General features: G+C 48.2%; 1 protein-coding gene across 16 annotated transcripts in view; it reads left to right on the plus strand.

Annotated features, from left to right (window-relative positions):
* The window catches only part of HUWE1 (HECT, UBA and WWE domain containing E3 ubiquitin protein ligase 1), a 158,033-nt gene that overhangs the window by 48,313 nt on the left and 92,183 nt on the right, over positions 1-17,537 (plus strand). For all 16 annotated transcript variants that reach the window (XM_077640245.1, XM_077640244.1, XM_077640256.1 and 13 more), the window contains exons 34-40: positions 128-370; positions 1,735-1,875; positions 2,446-2,576; positions 6,819-6,900; positions 7,826-8,316; positions 8,888-9,128; positions 15,662-15,824. In XM_077640245.1, the coding sequence (XP_077496371.1) occupies positions 128-370; positions 1,735-1,875; positions 2,446-2,576; positions 6,819-6,900; positions 7,826-8,316; positions 8,888-9,128; positions 15,662-15,824 (1,492 nt within the window). The remainder of the gene's footprint in view (positions 1-127; positions 371-1,734; positions 1,876-2,445; positions 2,577-6,818; positions 6,901-7,825; positions 8,317-8,887; positions 9,129-15,661; positions 15,825-17,537) is intronic.

Genomic DNA, 17,537 nt, shown 5'->3' on the forward strand with positions numbered 1-17,537 from the left:
GTTGACATGAAAGGCACTAATCAAGGCATGTGTGACGACCTTGCCTGTATGAGCTAATCAGTTCCCGAAAAGGAAAAATGTGTCCAGGCTTTCCTGACACTCTTGCTGGGCATCGTTCCTGTTGCAGGGCAAAGAAGGCGAGAAGGTGATGCGTGACGAAGAGGAGGACGATGAGAAGGTCCAGCCGGAGGAGGAACCGGCCGACCCACAAGTGATGGACTGCTTCACGGAGAACATGCTGCCCGGCTGCCTGCGGCTGCTGGATGCTCTGCCCGAGACGGTCTACCGCGTCTGTGACCTTCTCGGGGCCGTGGTAGCACGCAATGGTGTCTCCTGGCGTGACACTATGCTTGCCAGCCTTCTCCAGGAGGTACGTTCACAAGGGCTTCGATGTGCCGGCATGGTCATGCTGCGATAGTCCGGTTAATTTCCTTGCGTCACGTTTGTTGGGAGTGAGTGGATGAACCTTGCTTGGTTGAGGACAGCCTTAGTCCAGGATATGAACTAAGCCAGGAGGTCGTGCTGCTGGGCACTAGCTTGCAGGTGAGGTGCCCAGCCAGAGCAACTGCATCTTAAAGGAGTATAGACACCTAATTTTGGTGGCATGTTTTGTTCCCTGCAATGATGTGGATGACACTACCACGCATGAACCACCATGTGATATTCCCCTACGACCGCTAAATAATTTATAATCGAATTTTTTCTGTCATGCTGTTTCGGTCTCAACGGCCGAAAGATAGCTGCAACTTCCAGAGTGCTTTTTTGTCACGTGAGTCGTGGAAAAACGCCCATATAATCACTGCTTCGCCGTTTTAATTTACTGCAGCGCTGAAGCCAGCCTTCCTCGAGAGCTGGAATGACAACGAATGTGGAAGCAGCGATTATATGGCAGTTTTTTCGTGCCTCATGTGACCTGTAAGCACACGTTGACGTCAGTCATCGTTCGGCTGTTGAAACCGAAACAGCACGAGAAAGCAATGCGATTGTAAACTATTTGGTGGTCGTAGGAGAATACCAAGTGGCATCTTATGTGTAATAATGCCTTACGCATCGTTACAAACAAGAAAACACCCAAAAGTTAGGTGTCTATACTCCATTAATGCAGGTGAACTGGTGGAGCTTCTTTTTACCAAAATTTTGGCGTGCATTCAGGAATGCCAGCCTCTCGGAACCTAACCAGAGTACTCATAGAAGCCATGCTGTCACAGCTTGGGTATAGATGCTGCATGCATAAACTAGTCAAGCACACTGATAACTGCGCCACTTGTAATGAGCACTACCTTGGTGCAAACATACGTGACGTGACCTTTATGATGCACATTGGGGCTTTGGTAAAGGAAGCGACTGCTTTAGCTGACTTGATTAAATTAAAAGAAGTTTTGTTTTGCTTGCACTGTATGTTGTGAATGGTAGCCAGCTGTTCGAGCACTCATGCATCTGTGTGACTGTTCGTGACCTCAGTTGGCTCCGTTTGGCTTGATGTGTGCTAGGAAGTGTAGCGGGCACACATGTGATGCAGTCAGCAAGAACACGCGCAATGCATTGGGTGTGCATGAAACATTGAGTGGCTTATGGGCAGAATACAGAATGAACAAACGCAGTCAGTACAGTGTCTTGGAGAACACGCGTTGTTGTCCCTTGCGATTATATTGAAGGAAATGTGATTTGTCACGAAAGTGCGGGTGTCACTTGTCACACTGAAGTCTTGAGTTCGTGTACTTGGTCCCATGGCAGGTGCGAAACACGGTGATGTCGCTGCTGGAGGTGGCCTTGCGGGATGACGTGCCCCAGGCGGAGCGGGCATCCCAGCTGTCGACCCTCCCCATAGCCAACATGGCCGCTGTCCGCATCCATCTGTTCACCCTGCTGTTTGAGGTGAGAGGGAGCGAGTGGGCACTGCTGCACTGACATTGTTCTTGCGTCCCTGTCTGTCGCTCTCGTGCATCTTTGCTGTTTGAAGTCTCCCTTCTCTGCGTCACTGGTGCCATCTCTGTGTTGGCATCTGTTGGAATGGCTCAGTGTTGACTGGTCGGAGCAAAGCCCTGTCTTTCAGGAGAATGATTTAGGGGAATTCCGGCTGCTTATTGATGGGCGCATAATGTTGAGTCGCACTGCAGCGTCCTTGAAAAAGGGTGCCTGCAAAAGATCTCTAGAAAAAGGTTGTTTCACCTTCTGTCCCTACAACAGTCCCCCTAGGTTGGACAAACACTGTTTAATTGTAGGGGCACTTTAATGTGGGGCTCATGAGACTTTCTTCAGAGGAATTATCATTTATAGCTCGCAAATATCTTCAGTTGGTTAGTGCCGCCCTTGGTGACTGGTTGCTGTGCAGCCACAGAAATGTGGTGAACAGTTCGGTTCACGAAACTTCACATTTCCTGTAGTAGTTATCCTTGCTTTGTGTGAGGCACCAGCAATGATGTATTGCCTGACGTGTGGTTGCAGGAGATGCGCCTCCCCTGTGCCACCCTTCTGGAGGAACAGAGCTTGGTGGATCTGCTGGTGCAACTGGTGGATGCAGCCCAGTGTGTGTTGGTGCTGCCGGGCCCACCCAAGGAGCCCCCAGCCACACCCAAGTGAGCAGTTGTGGAATTTGAATGAGCGTGCTTCGAACTTCTGTGTATACTTAGTTTTTGGTTCTAGTTGGTTGAAGCTTTGCATACCCAAGTGCCCAGTGCGAGTTCTGAAGCCAATGGTAGCAGGTATGGTGTGCGCACAGTCTGCAAGGGAGATGTTTCGCTACACTTTCTCTTGCTGCTCTTTTTAGAACAGAACTGGGTTGACTCAGGCCGAGGTACCTTATTGTTTGAGCACTGCACTTGAAATCGAAAACATGTGCAATTTGTTTAGCTTACTTTCATGTAAGACGCCGCAACTTGCCATGCGGTATAGTCCGGTAGCATGTGCGAGTGATAGGTGCCTTCTGTGGTTTTGGCCTCGATATTTGACGCACAATACCTGAGCGTGAGTTGCTCTGGTACGTTAAACCCCATAAACCGTAACCAGAGCTCAACTTTCAGTTATTTGCATTCATGGAAAATTGGCCATGTGCCTGGCAGTGGCTGGGTAGCCAAATGTTCATTTTGTTATGTGAACTCTCGGCGCAAAAAAAAAGTGCGTGCATCAAGCATTAGACTGCAGCGAGATGCCTCAACTTTACTATTAGTAGCATTTGGAAGGTTTTGTCAAGGGAAAAGAAAAAAGAACAAAAAGTTTGGCTCGGTGCTAGTTGTGATTCAATGCAGCACATTATGGCCTCCAAAATCTGAGGACATTGCTAAAGTTTACGTCATATATTTTGTTGTGGGTGTGATTTGAGAACAATCATAATACTGGACATGGTAGAATTTCTCTAGTAGTTTTGCAGCTTATTACAGTCAAACCTCGTTATAATGAAAACGGATATTGCGAATTATTGGCTATATCGAACTCTTCATAAATGCAATTTCTACTTTATAAATCAAATGTGGTTGGCCATGAAATAGATATGCGAACTTCCCAGCGGCAAACTGTGCCCCGTTCGGATGTCAGGCAGCCGGCTTCGCCGCACTGCATAAGTGTCTGGTGTTGATGCGGCAAGTGTTTGTGCCAATGTTCGCACTCACCAATAGCAGCATGTAAGGTTGCAGTCCGGCTTTCAGCATATGTTCACGTTCCTGGTATTCGTCGACAGCGCCCTAGAAGCAGCAGTGCAGGCGCTTGCTAGCATGCATTAACAATCCTGCATTTATGTCTGCAGTCGCGGAGGTGGTGGAAACGATGACAGCTTTCGCTCCGACATTCCGCTTTGTGCGTGACACGGGTTCAATGCGGGGAAGCCACCGTAGGCAGTGCTTACCTTCCGCTTGCGGTGCTGTGCAGAAAAGCCAACATAATTGGCGCTCGGTTTTTTGCGGCCTTCGGTATGCCGCAAGTGACTTCAAAACTCCACCAAAACCTCGGAATAAGTCTCTCTGTTTCTCTAGTAAGGATCGTCAGAATTGCCGTTCCTTCAGTGACTACATTGCGCCGTGGTTGCATGCATTTCGAACGAAAATTTATAATTCGAATTTCGGCTATAGGGAACTATTTTAAGATTTTTTACCTGCTCGCTGTAGCGAGGTTTCACAGTATTAGATTCTAAATCAAAGCCCAAATATTCACACATCTTTGGTGGTAGCATGTGCCTCTTGGGATATTTGCATTTGTCTTGCCAACTTGCTCTTACTGATTACATTGGGTTCAGCAGTTTAAAAATCTGTTGTATGAAACTGTGTTGTAATTTTGTTGCTTAATTAAGAAGCCAAATTTTGTTTCTGATGCTGACACAAGGTTTTCCATGAAATTAAGGGGGGACGCGGGTCTTGAAATCGCGAAAAATGGTCAAAAATGGCAATTTTCAAAAATTGCGATTTTGAAGTCTTTAATGTCCCAACTATGCCTCTACAAAATATTTTAGCTGAATTCCAACTCAAAGTATGAAAAAAACGGGAATTTAGAAACGTCGGTGAGCCGAAATTGAACGCCAAGCGCGAAGGTTTGCCCCATTTTCAAGCTGCCGTAGCTCCGCGCGACGCGAACCGATCGGCGCCATCTTGGTCTCGTTTGAAAGCTCGTTTCCCGCTCTCCAATTTGGCGCCTTACGGCAAGCTGTAGACCCTCGCACAGCGGAGCTATCAGCACCCGTTCGCAAGGGGGGAAAGCGTCGCGAGACGGCCGCCGATTGGGTAAAACGGGCGCTCCTCGAGGCGCAGCCCTCTGATTGGCCGTGACGCATGCTTTGCCCCCCGCGGCCGCGTTGTGCGGCTCCTTCCCGTCGTCTGCTTTCGCCTGAACGCCCGTCATTTTTCGCGCTCCTCTTTGTTTCCTAGTATTTTTCGTTCTGCCGTTTTCCTTATCGTTATTGTAGACATTTTGGCTATTGAATCGCTTCTTTTAGCCCCGAATTTCGTGCTTTTGCGTGTATTTGCCTGCCTGGTGTCTTTGTTCCGTGTGTCACGATGGCCCGAGACGCGCGCTTGAAAGCAAGCACGCGAAAAACAGTCGGCAAAAAGAGACGCGCATGGAATAAGTAGAGCGCTGCATCGTCGAGAACTGCAGCTTCGGTGATGCCGCAAGCTGCTGTACCCTCGGTGGATGCGGCTGGACTGAGCTCGCCAACAACAGCTTCGCCGGTGGACGCGGCTGAACAAACCCTGTTGACGCCAGCATCGCCGGTGGACGCGGCTAGACAATGCCGATCGCCGTCAACTTCGGCGTTACCGCAAGTCTCTGCAGTGCCGGTGGATGTGCCTGGACTAAGCCCGTGGAAAATATCGACTTTTGATACGCTGCAAGCCGCTTCGAATTCCGTGTCGCCGGAAGCGGCCGAGCCGGCTGACCTAAGCCTAACGTCGACTTCGGCGTTTGCGCACGCCGCTTCGTGCCGACGGACGCGGCTGAACCGAGCTCGCGTGCTCAACGCTTCGACAAGCACGCGCAGCGCGGACCTTGGCAGCGCGCCAAGCCGCTGCCGCCGCTGATAACGTCATTTGTTTTTTTTTAATATATATATATTTTGAGGAGCGCTCCGGGGGGGGGGGGGGGGGCGGCGCTCGGCGAACTTGGCAGAGCGCCAAGACGTTGTGCGCTCTAAGCTGAAGCTTGAACATTTGAACATTCGCATTAGACACTCCTCACTGTCCTGTTTTTAACCTCGCAAGAAGCAGTTTCTCGCTTCAACCAAGGAATGGCAACAACCAGCAGAGCTGTTGCAGCACAGCTTGGTTACAGGCCTGGGAGCTGCCTTATTGGTAGGAGCCTTGAAAAAGATAAACAAAGGCTGTGCAGGTCTGATAAGGGTCACACCAATGCTGAAAAGGTGAAGAAGAGGATGGCCAAGAAGCACAAGCCTGACAGCACCCAGGACTACTGCCCAGGACTTTTGTGAATGTGTGGCAGATTCAAAGAAAATAGCAAGTGATTTTCGGAGCTTTTTTTTTGTCAAGTGCCAATGCAATACAGAGGTTTTCATAATCTTTACATGAACAGATTTCTGTAAATTTGGTGTTATTGTGTTCAGCAATGACTGGGCGGCATGCTAAAGCATTAAATTTTTCCATATGATCAGTAAACAAAAATGGCAGAGTAAGCAAAACTTTGAATGCAATTTTCTCAGCTTTGCTTTTTCGATCAAATGCCTTTGCCTTACGGAACTTTTCATAATGTTTGCATCGACTGATTTTATTGAAGTAGGTATCATTTTTTCCAGCAACACCTCAGCTACATCCTAAAGCTTTCCAATTTTCATTAAACCCAATAGACTAGCAATTAGGTCAGATCTAAGCTAATTACTCCCACATTGTTTTTTTCTTTCCTACTTTGTTATTCATTCATGACCTATGTGATGACTTTTTAAAAATTTCTTTAGCTTTAGGATGTGCAATGGGCCCTTAAGAATGACAGCATTACTTTAAAACTAGTTTTTTTAATTAAGAAACCACCATAATGGCCCGTAAGAAAAGACCTAAGTGGCATAAATTATTTTGCCATATCTTCATTTCTAGATGAGATATATAAAATCTGAATATATATTTGGGATTAGCATTCAAAGATATATCTGCATGCCAATTTTCAGGAAGATATGTTAAGAAATAAAAAAAAAGTTTTCAAGACCCTCATCCCCCCTTAAGCATATTGCACATAAGGTTTTGATTTACAGTGCCTGCTTGGTTAGGGAAAGAAGTATTTTTTTTTTTTTTTTCTGGCTTACAAATGGTCAGGTAGTATCAGATTTGGGATTGTGCATTCAGCATTTAGTAGTGCCATGCTCGTTGCCGCATCTCGTCTGTCGTTTTCAGATGGCTGGTGTCACTAATTCTGCTCATTGACCTCTACGAGAAGGCGTCGGTCGCATCAAAGAGGAGAGCGCCTCTTTTGCAGGTCAGTAGTGTCACAAATTGGTCCTTGTCACACGGTAATGCTGTCTTAACGTTGCATTGGTCGATGCTCCTTTGCTCATTCTCACGCGTACTTTTGAACCTGCCAGCTTCAGTATCATGAAGACAATTGAGAACATTTCAGCATAGAGCTCCACGCCTGGTGTTGTCGCCATTCTCCACAACCATCAAAGTATTTCATGGTTGCGAAAAACTTTTATGGTAATCGAGATTTCGTCCTCACAGATGAGGCATGCTTTTTGCTGTACATTGCTTGAGTGTTGCTGCAACTTTACAGCAAAACAATGCGTAGGGTAGTGAAATGTAGAAAAAGTAGTGACGAGGACAACCTCTGAGACCCATGAAATAAGAGTCACCAGGCTTGCATTGTTAAATATTAATGACTGCTTCAGACCCACACTAACATCCTGTGCTTGGCTTTATGATGTGTTTAGTGATGTTTAGTTTAATAATGACGCTGGACTGCTTGCTCAGTCACGCAAGTTTGAACCGGTTCGTTACGTAACAAGTGCTCATGGATAGCCTTACATTTGTTGCTTCTTGTGCGTTGTCTGTGTTATTGGAAGTGTTCTGTGTGGAGCCATAGTAAAGTGCAGGGTGGACGCATAATGTGCTTGTTGCTATAGAGCGTGGCATGCAAGTTCAGACGCCGAGAGTTTCCAAAACACTCCGAAACAGTTTGTTCCGAAATTATGACTAGCCTCTCAACTTACCCAACGTTTAGCTCTGCTGTAGAGAAGTACAGGGTTAACAGTTTGTGTGTTGTACTGTTTGCAAGTTCTTTTTGTTGTGACTTTACAGCAGGTGGTTGGGTGAAGTAACGCTCTCCAAGATTGCGCGTAAATGTTAGTCTTTCTCGTGTGACTTGCCTTCAACCATTTCCGCCCTTGCTTTGTGCCTTTCTGCAGCTGCCAAAACGACAGTGGAAGTGGTTTGATGACCGGACAGGGCGCTGGAATGCTTACACGGCCCTCAACAACAAGGCTATTGACGACGCATACTGCGCCGTGGAGCCCAGCGTCCACTTCACGGCTGGCCGGCGCAAGTATACGGTCCAGTTCTCAACCATGGTGCAGATCAATGAAGAGACGGGCAACTGGCGCCCAGTCATGCTTGCCTGGGACGGCAAGCCACCAGCGTCGACTACCTCTGCAGCGGCCGGCTTGTCGACTGCGAGTGATGCTGCCATAGCCAGTGCTGCTGGGTCAGCCGCCACCTCATCTGCAGCTGCTGCGCCATCTGCCTCTGTGCCAACCCTGTCATCGGCTTCGGCTGATGCAGCTGGCGCAACAGCCACCGCAGGAGCGGACTCGGGGAATGCCTCGGCATCGTCTACGACACCTGTGACTCCAACTACTGTGAAGGGCTTGAGTCCTCACCAGTGCTCAACATTGATCAGGTTAGCGAGACTAATTGCATGTTTAGGCAGTGAACCTTCAAGGGACTGGAAAAAATGTCCAAATTATCTGAAGGTTCAAATTAACGCATGCAATAATTCGTATGTTTTTCTCACTCCCTTGAAGTCCGAATTAATGAGGTTCAGTTGCAAACTGTTTGCTTTGCTTTGAAACTATTCAAATAAAATAACTATTCGCTTCTCACTTAAAAGTCACTGTTCACTCATGCCTAGTTGCAGATGGCAGTAGCATGCGCCAGTCTACCTGAGCGGTCTTGCAGGTAGACTGTGGCAGCATTAGGCACCGACAAGGATGCCATGGTGCACAAGTGTAGCAAATTGGGACTGTTGGTTAAGATTCATACTTGCAACAAAGCAAGGGACAGGACACAAAGAGCCAGCACTCATGGTGTCTGCATCTTTGTGTTGCATTGTTTTAAGTAGGATGTCATGGGGGTAGCACGTCGGTAAGGTAAATTCCCTGGCTTCTGCCAGGATTGCATGCACAGTTGGGGAGATGTTTTGTGCCTAAGGCCCCCCCTTGCTGACAGGACAGTGTTCCTTGTGTGTGCAGGTCTTGTGTGGGCCTGTTGAGCATCCCCGTGGAGCCCGACACCTTGCACGGGGTGCTGCGTCTGTCACTGCGGCTGACCCGGTGCCACGAGGCTGCTCAGGCATTTGCTGCCCTGGGTGGACCCCGGCTGCTGCTTGGTCTGACGCAGGCCTCGGCCTTCTCGGGCTTTGCCTCGCTGGCCTCTCTGCTGGTGCGGCACGTGGTCGAGGAGCCACCAACTCTGGCACACGCCATGGACAAGGTGAGGAGGGGACAGGGTGCCCCTCGGCGGCTCAGATTTGTTTTCCTCCTTTCATGGCTTGCTTGTGAGCTCGACAGATGCTCTTAGGACTGCTGTTAGATTCAAAAATGCTGCACTGTGTGCCGCACGAGCACTAGTTGTACGTAGGTAAATATGCTGAACTTGCGTTTGTCCAGTGTCCTGGTCACTTGACGAAGCACATGTGAAAGGCAAGACAGGCACATTGCTCCAGCATGTCTGTAGCGCTACGTCTCTCTAGCCCAAATGTCTGTTCTGCTGAAGTTTGGTCTTTTGTCCAGTGTTGTGCATATCGTATTTACTCGTATAAACCCGCACTTGCGTGTAACCTGCACCCCTAACTGTGAACTCCACGAAAAAAGAAACCTCGCATATAACCCGCATGTCTACCTGAAAAAAAGAAATTAAGAATGAGCGCTAGAAAGACACAACTGGCTACTCGGTGATCATTTCGTTTTCAGAACATTATTCAAACGACCACCGCCACATACGTCACTGGTTATCCGATCCTCAATCGTCGCCGCTCTCACTGTTGCCATCCGAGGCTTCATCGCCACTCTCAAAGACGTAGTTGTCCTCGGAACCACCCAAGCTGTTACTGATCGCACATTTTTAAAAGTTTTTGCGCACCAAGTCGGCCGGTAGCGCTTTCCACGCATCCACGATCCACTGGCGCAGCAGTGGAATTTCGGGCCTTCTCGCGCGTCCCTTCGGTGTGAGGGCGTAAAGGCTGTCGGCCATCCCCTGAGCATACAGCCACTTCACGTGTGCCTTGAACAGCTTGTTCAGGCACACGTCGAGTGGCTGTAGCATGGACATCATGCCGCCAGGTATTATAACGAGGTCGGCGCCGGTCTCTGTGAGGCGAGCTTTCATCGCATCAGTGCAGTTGCTTCGGAAGGAATCCAGTACGAGCATCGAATGGCGTGCCAGCAAGGCACTAGGCTGAACAACGCTGGCTGAAGAAAACCAGTGGCGTGGGGAAAAATAAACAGACTATGAATGTGGATTTGGCTATGCCTTTCGTTGGCCCCTCATCGGGTTGGCAAGCATCGATGACATTGGGGATGGCAGACCACCACGAGGGAGGCCGCCGCGCATTGCTGTGAAGCTGACCCGCACCCCCACTTTTTGATCGCTTTAAAAAAAAATTGGGGCGGATTATGGGGCGAGTAAATACGGTGCTTCTGTGTGCTGCAGAGGTGGATTACTGCAGTTAGTGGGTGTACTGGTTATGCTTGTGCTAATATTGTTGCTTAAGGGGGGACACTGGTCTTAGAGCTATTTTCCTTATTTTGAAGCCTATCCTGATGAAATCATACAAATTTGTTCAGTTTTTTATGCTGGTTTCAAATATGTAATTTTTTTCTTTCGAAGTCAATTAGTCAATGAAATAATTAATTTTCATTGTTCATTAATTAGTACCTCTGTGCAGAAAAATTGGCTCTATAAAAAATTATTTCTAATGCATGGCAACGTAGTACAATGACCAGAGAGTGCAACGATCGAAGCAGTTTTTTCATTTTACCCTTATTAGCAATTTTGCAGCACTTGGAATACCATCCTTCAAGTTCTGCCTATCATGCTTCAATGAACTTTGCAAAATAAAAAAAGTTTTGAAGGTTAATTAAAGAGTTCTGCTTCGATCATTGCACTCACTGCACTTCCAGCTTTCTTTAGCAAAAAAAAATACATCTCTGCCCATCATAGGTGCAGAGATATCGACAAACTAAAACAAGCAGGTGTCCAAAATTTGCGTTTTGAGAAAATTGAGAAAAACAAACTAGACATAATTTATTCAAAATTTCATGAAGATATATACATATTTACATTTCTTAAGGGCTAATAAGCACCAGGCATGTAGTCAGACTGCTTGGTTTGACTAGAATGGCGCTTTTTCAGTGCCTGATGCATGGTTTCAGTAGAGGCACGCTTGCGTGCAGATTCTGCTGTCCGGCGCCTGTCTTTCTCGGTCATCCTCCTGATATTATGTTGGCCAGGGTTCATACTGAGCTCGCTCAGTATTTGGAAAGATGCCTTCAGGTTTCCCGCATTGAAGCGGACAACAGCCTCTGCAACGGCTGCTTGAACTGAAAACAGTGAAGCATGTCTCTCCTTTGGTGCAAGCGACCATATCAGCGAGTGCAGGCTTTCATTATTATTTTGAGTTTTGCCACGCAAGCAACGCTGCAGTAGCTTTGGGTCTCCCAAGCGCTCATATATGGGGAAAAGTGCTTTGCACACATGTGGCGGCAAATTATACCTGTGCTTGGGAGCGGGCTCGCCCTTGGCTGCAGCAGCGTTCTGGCGGCACCATGAGTTTGGGCCTGTTGGGCACAAAGTGTGGTTCGCTGCACTATCATTTGATGTTACATGATAGTATGTCGCCATCACGGCCTTGTGCATGGCTCCAATATCTCCAGCATGGGATTTCAGGGCCCAGCTGTAATACAGTAGAATCTCGATAAACGGAAATCGGTTAAACGGAACTACCGCTTAAACGGAACAAACGCCTCGCGATTGGTTGGTTTTGTATTAAGCCAATGTAAAAAAAATCTCGTTAATCGGAACTCAAATTTTGCGACCACCGCGTTAACGGAACCGAAAAACTCGAAACCGCAACTAGTTGGACAAGCGCAGTGCCATCGCGGTACGCATCAATGCTCCCCTCCTTCTCCTCCCCGCGTCACCACTCCGGTTTCCGTCTCCGGCGGTTTCCGGTTTGCTCGTACACTGCCCTCCGCATCGCTCGCTCGCGTTCACGGCGGTTGTGTTCAGTTAGGCCTAAGCCCTAGAGCCCTAGAGATTTTGTTCGGTCCGATGGCAGCGCAAAAACGACCGCACAATGCACTTGCGTTGGAAAGGAAGATGGAGATCATCAACGACTTCGAGAGTGGTGGCTTCACGAAAACGGCGCTAGCGACGAAGTACGCCGTCCCCAAAAGCAGCCTAACAAGAATTCTTCAGGACAAGGACAAGCTGCGGGAGGCGTTCGAGACGTCACGCTTTGGTCCTCAAAGAAAACGACTGCGAGCGGCTGACCACGAAGACTTGGAGAAATGCCTGGTGCTTTGGCTGCGCAGAGCCCGCAGTGAAAACATCCCAATCAGCGGGCCACTAATTCGTGCAAAAGCGGAAGAATTTGTTCTTCGCCTCGGCATCGAGGGTTTCTCGTGCAGCGAGGGGTGGCTGACCCGGTTTAAAGAGCGCAATGGACTGGTGTTTCGTGCTGTTTCAGGGGAAGCTGCCGCTGCTGACGCGACGGCATGCGGAGACTGGCGAGAAAGACGGCTGCCCGAGATTCTGGAGGAATACGATCCAGAGAACATCTACAATGTAGATGAGACTGCACTCTTTTACAAGTTGCTCCCCTCAAAATCGCTATCATTTAGAGGAGAGAAATGCATCGGAGGGAAACTGAGCAAGGACAGGCTGACCGTCCTTATCGGTGCCAACATGACGGGCAGCGATAAGTTGAAGCCGCTAGTGATCGGCAAATCGAAGCATCCTCGTTGCTTCAAAAACGTCGCAACCTTGCCCGTTTCATACCAGGCCAATGGCAAGGCGTGGATGACGCAAGCCATTTTTAGTGAGTGGATTTATCGCGAGGATGCGCGCTTCTCTCGCAACAAGCGGAAAGTTTTGTTCCTGGTGGATAACTGCCCTGGACACGGAACTGTGCCAGGTTTGAAGTCCATACAGCTGGAATTCCTGCCAGCGAACACCACAGCACTGCTTCAGCCTATGGATCAGGGTGTGATTCAAGCGCTCAAGTCGCGCTTCCGCAAAAATCTTCTTAGGAGGATGCTCTTATGCATGGACCAGGGGAAGGAGTACAAGGTAGATGTACTGCGTGCCGTTTACCTCCTGGATGATGCTTGGCGGCAGGTTAGTGCAACCACCATTGCCAGCTGCTTCAGGCATGCGGGATTTGCCGCAACCACAGAAAAACCCAGCACACAGAGTGAGCCTGATGATGTTCACGACGCAGCCGAGGAAGATTTGCTACTAGAGAATTGTGCTGCGATGGGCATTCAACTTGATGAATATGTCCAGATCGACAGCGATGTGGCAACATGCCCAGAAAATACCGTGCACAGCATTATAGCTGATGTCTGCCCCCCTGATGAAAGTGAAGACGAGGAGGAAGAGCTTGAAAACGAGACCGCTGACTCTGATCCTGTGGTGACACCTGCGCAGGCGGAATCGGCAGTCCAAATGCTGAAGAGTTTCTTCCAACGAGAAGAAGGTTCGGAAGTGTTTCTGCGCAGCCTGTCAAGTATGGGTGATGCCATTAACAAAAAACAGCTGCGAGTGCTCAAACAAGCAAATATAAAATCCTTTTTCACTAGCCAATAAGTGGTAATTCCCACTCTTTTGACATTTTTTTTTTAAATTTCAGTACTAGTACTACTGGAACAAAAATTCACTGCTTATTTTTCTCTAATAAAGTTTGTTCTCATAGTGTACCGTTCTCCTTATTGCCTAGATTTCGCAAATTGAGATCCGCTGAGACCGCCAACTGCGCGCGCGCGCGCCAGCCGCGTAGGGTTCACGCGGAAGCGGATTGCGCAATGCTGAACCTATTCTCTCTTTAAACGAAACTCCTGATAAACGGAACATATTTTCCCGGTCCCTTGAGGTTCCGTTTAACGAGAGCCCACTGTATGATGTCAACTTAGTGACAAGGTCGCCTGTTAGCTTTCCTTTGCCACTAAGGCTCTCTTTTGCATTGCCTTTATGCTTGGCAATTGCATTGCGCAGAGCCGTGCCCATTCGCTTCTGCACATGGTTCGTGCAGTCTTCTTTTTGTATTTTTATATAGCCATACACAGACGATTCTTGCAGTGCAAGAAATGTGCGGCTATCGCCATCTGAAAGGACAGTTGTGTATCTAAGGCCATGTTTTTCCCATGACCTTTCGAATAACACAAGTCCTGCGTGTACTTCCATTTCACCGGACTTTTTGTCCGTGTTTTTTTGGCACAAGTGGCTGTCACTCCATGCTTGATAGGACGGGTCGTCGTCCTTAGGCCCGCGCTCGCATCCGGCACAGAAATTGCTAAACACAACGTAATCCAGGACGAGCCCAGTAAAAAGTTCAATCACTGCACCTACACCGATGCGGGATGAATGACCCCGAGTCATCCACGAACCATCAAAAGAGACGGAAATGTTTCCGGGGTTGTCAAGGTTCAGCTCGCGGTAGAGCTGCCGAACAGAATTTGCGCTGTCATTCAACACTTTTTCGGCTGTGCGTGTTGCTGCGGGCGTCAGCTTGCTTTTCACATAGCTCTGCCACGTTTTCGTGTGCAGGCCACGATGCGATATATTCATCGCAGCAAACACATCATTTAGCGCGGTTCGCCTATTTCCAGTACTTTGCATCGCGCGTGCAGCAAGAATGTTTACGGCAAACGGATTTATCTTTTGGCTGCCTTCCGCGCGTGGCGAGCTCCATGCCGACGCAGTGTCTCCGCAATTCACACACACGAGGGACAATTTCACCGCTAAACCATACTCGCGATTCCCTTTAGAAACGTGCACATCTCCGCCACACACTCTACACTTCACGGCACGCAACAGTTCGTTGAAGGAGTCTAAACTCACAATAGAGAAAGCACTATCGTCCGCACGGCGACCGTCTGTACCGTCAAGGGGACAGTCGTCACAGCTTCCGATGAAATCAAGCTTTTTCTTCGTCGCTGCAGTCGATTCCAGCTCCTGCAGAATTCCTTCCGCTTTTCGCTTATTTTCAAGCAAGTCCGAAGGCTGCAGCATCGTTGTGTCGCAGCGGACGCGGCCGCTGTGCGTAGACGTCGCTGAGCTCGTTAGGCCTATTTCGTCCGCGGGGGCTTCACTTGCCACTGGCTCCTGCACGTTCTCAGAGCATTCGGGTGACGCAGGACGTTTTCGGAAGTTGTCACCGCGTGCGGACTTCTTCTTTTTGCCGAATTTATGGCGCGAACGAAATTTATTGAGAGGCATCGTTGGACCTCGGTCTCGACTGTCAACAAAATGGCGTCTTCGACGCTTCCAACGCTGGCTCAAGCAGACGATGCATGGCAGAATCCGCCAATCGGATGGCTCGATTCAGTCACGTGTGCTCAGCAGCGAATCAGACCCAGCATTTTTTGCTTTTTTGTGGCTCTTTTTCTTGGTGGCCACTGAGGGCTTGCAGCCAGCAATGGCGGGAAATTGAAGCCTAGAGAGCGCTCTTTCAAACGAGCCCAACATGGCCGCGATCGGTACGGTGGAACGCCGGCTCCGCACGATGAAAAATGTGCCGTTTTTTCGTCTGCTCCTGCGCAAATTCAGACTGCGCGGTGATCTAAACTCAATAATACCCTGAAACTACTGACTTCTGGAAGAAGAGAACTGGTGAACTTGGAGAATAATAGCTGAAGATTCCGAAAATGCTATTTTCAGAAAATCGGTTTTTTGGCCATTTTTTGGTCTCAAAGACCCGTGTCCCCCCTTAACCGAGCACTGGACGTTGCTATTCTCGATTGCAGGTTGCGCGCACAATGGCAACTGCAGGGGGCAGCCCCGTGAGCTCCAAGGAGCTGCACTATGTGCTTCGGGTGCTGGGTCCCGCTGCGTGCCGTGACCCCAAGCTGTTCCAGGAAGTGGCGACCGGTGTCCTCCGGATTTCTTTGCTGCCCATGTCCAAGAGGGGTGAGCACTTTCTCTGCTCTTCCTTTGCTGCTCTTTCTTGCCGTGAACTTGCCCTTCCTTTTGTGGGAGTAGTGACTGTCATGCTTGAAGTAGAACTGCAGAGCTTCAGGCATGCCACGTGTTTTTAATTGCCTTTGAATGGAGCGTGAGCGACGCAACTATTCATCCTATCTTTGCCGCACTGTACATTGTCCTGCTCTTCATGCCTTTTTTGTTTTCTTGAGGCAGCCTTTACGCTTGTCACTGAGTTGTGGTAGCTATGGACTTGGGAGTACCATTTGTGACACAAACATGCAGCATGCAGCTGTTCTCATGGGCAGATGCAATACTCCTGATGGCCTGACATGTGTCATGTTTGTAGGGGAAAACATGAGGGGTAATGGCATTCAGTGCAGCTTAGCATCATCATAGCATCAGGGCAGACACAGCATTAAAACATTGCACCTGGTGTCTTCCGCATCCCAGCGGCCCTAAAGAGCAAACAGCAATGACTGTGGTGGCGCAGTTGAAAAAGAAAGTGGATTTGGTTTTTTTTGCATTGGCATACTTGCTTGTACCGCCTGCTGCAAAATTCATTTGCCTAGTTTATCTGCCGTCGGCATGCCCACGACTTCAGTGCAGTTGCATGTGTATAGTCACCAGATGGCTCCATAGTTTGTTTCGAGCATGCTTTTGAGCAGTTGGGCTATTCCTTTTTGAGCGTCTACGGTGACACATTAACGAGTGAGAAAGATTGCTGCCACCCTATATGGGCCATGAACCCACTGCTGTCACAGATGCCTTGCTGTGCGATTTGTGAAACAGATGGTACCCTCCTAGGCTGCAGGTGACGGTTCACATTTAAGGGGGGACACTGGTCTTAAAGCTGTTTTTGTTGTTTTTTGACCAATCTTAATAAAAATGCATAGACTTATTCAAATTTTTATGCTGATTTTAAATATGCATTTATTTTAAGTGTAGGCCAATTAGTTTTCAAGATAATTAACAATTAATGCCCATTGTTTGAGGCCCAAATAGCAAAATAATGATTTCATCTAAAATTAATTTTAAGGCATGGTTAGATAGCCAGAATAGTGAATTATGAAATGTTGAGAGCAGATTTTTGATATGTCAATTATTACTCATTTTACAACCTTCTGAATTTCAGTATAAAAAATGTGTGTACCAAGTAATGGTAAATTAACGAAAATAATTATTTTTTTAAGGTAAAATGAAAAAATCTGCTCCCAACATTTCACACAGCATACATTAGGCTTTCCATTGCAACCGAAATTTCAGCTCTATGTGACTTGGTTGCTGAGATATCAAGGCCTCAAGACTGCTAGCAGTCAACCATATGCATTTTGAGAAAAGCCCCAAAAACAAGCAGGGGACAGTTTAATAAATATTTACAAGTGCAGTAATATATTTACAATAGGAAATGGCTAGTAGCCACCAGGAATGTAGTCCTTTTGATTGCCAGTAGTATCCAGGTGCCGCTTCTTGAGCACTCCTTGAATATTTTCCGCAATGGAATACTTTCGAGCGCACTTTTGCTCTCGGCGCTCATGCTTCTCTCGCATTCTTTTTGCGCTCATAGCATTCGTATTGAGGCCCAGTTCCTGTAATATTGCTGCAGAAGTTCTTTTGCTGCCTGCGTTGAACCGCATTACTGCCTCAGCCACGGCAGCCTCAACAGTAAACAATGATGCGTGGTGCTCTTTGGGTGCCAAG

Source organism: Amblyomma americanum, chromosome 10, assembly GCF_052857255.1.
Source record: "Amblyomma americanum isolate KBUSLIRL-KWMA chromosome 10, ASM5285725v1, whole genome shotgun sequence".
NCBI classification, from domain to species: domain Eukaryota; kingdom Metazoa; phylum Arthropoda; class Arachnida; order Ixodida; family Ixodidae; genus Amblyomma; species Amblyomma americanum.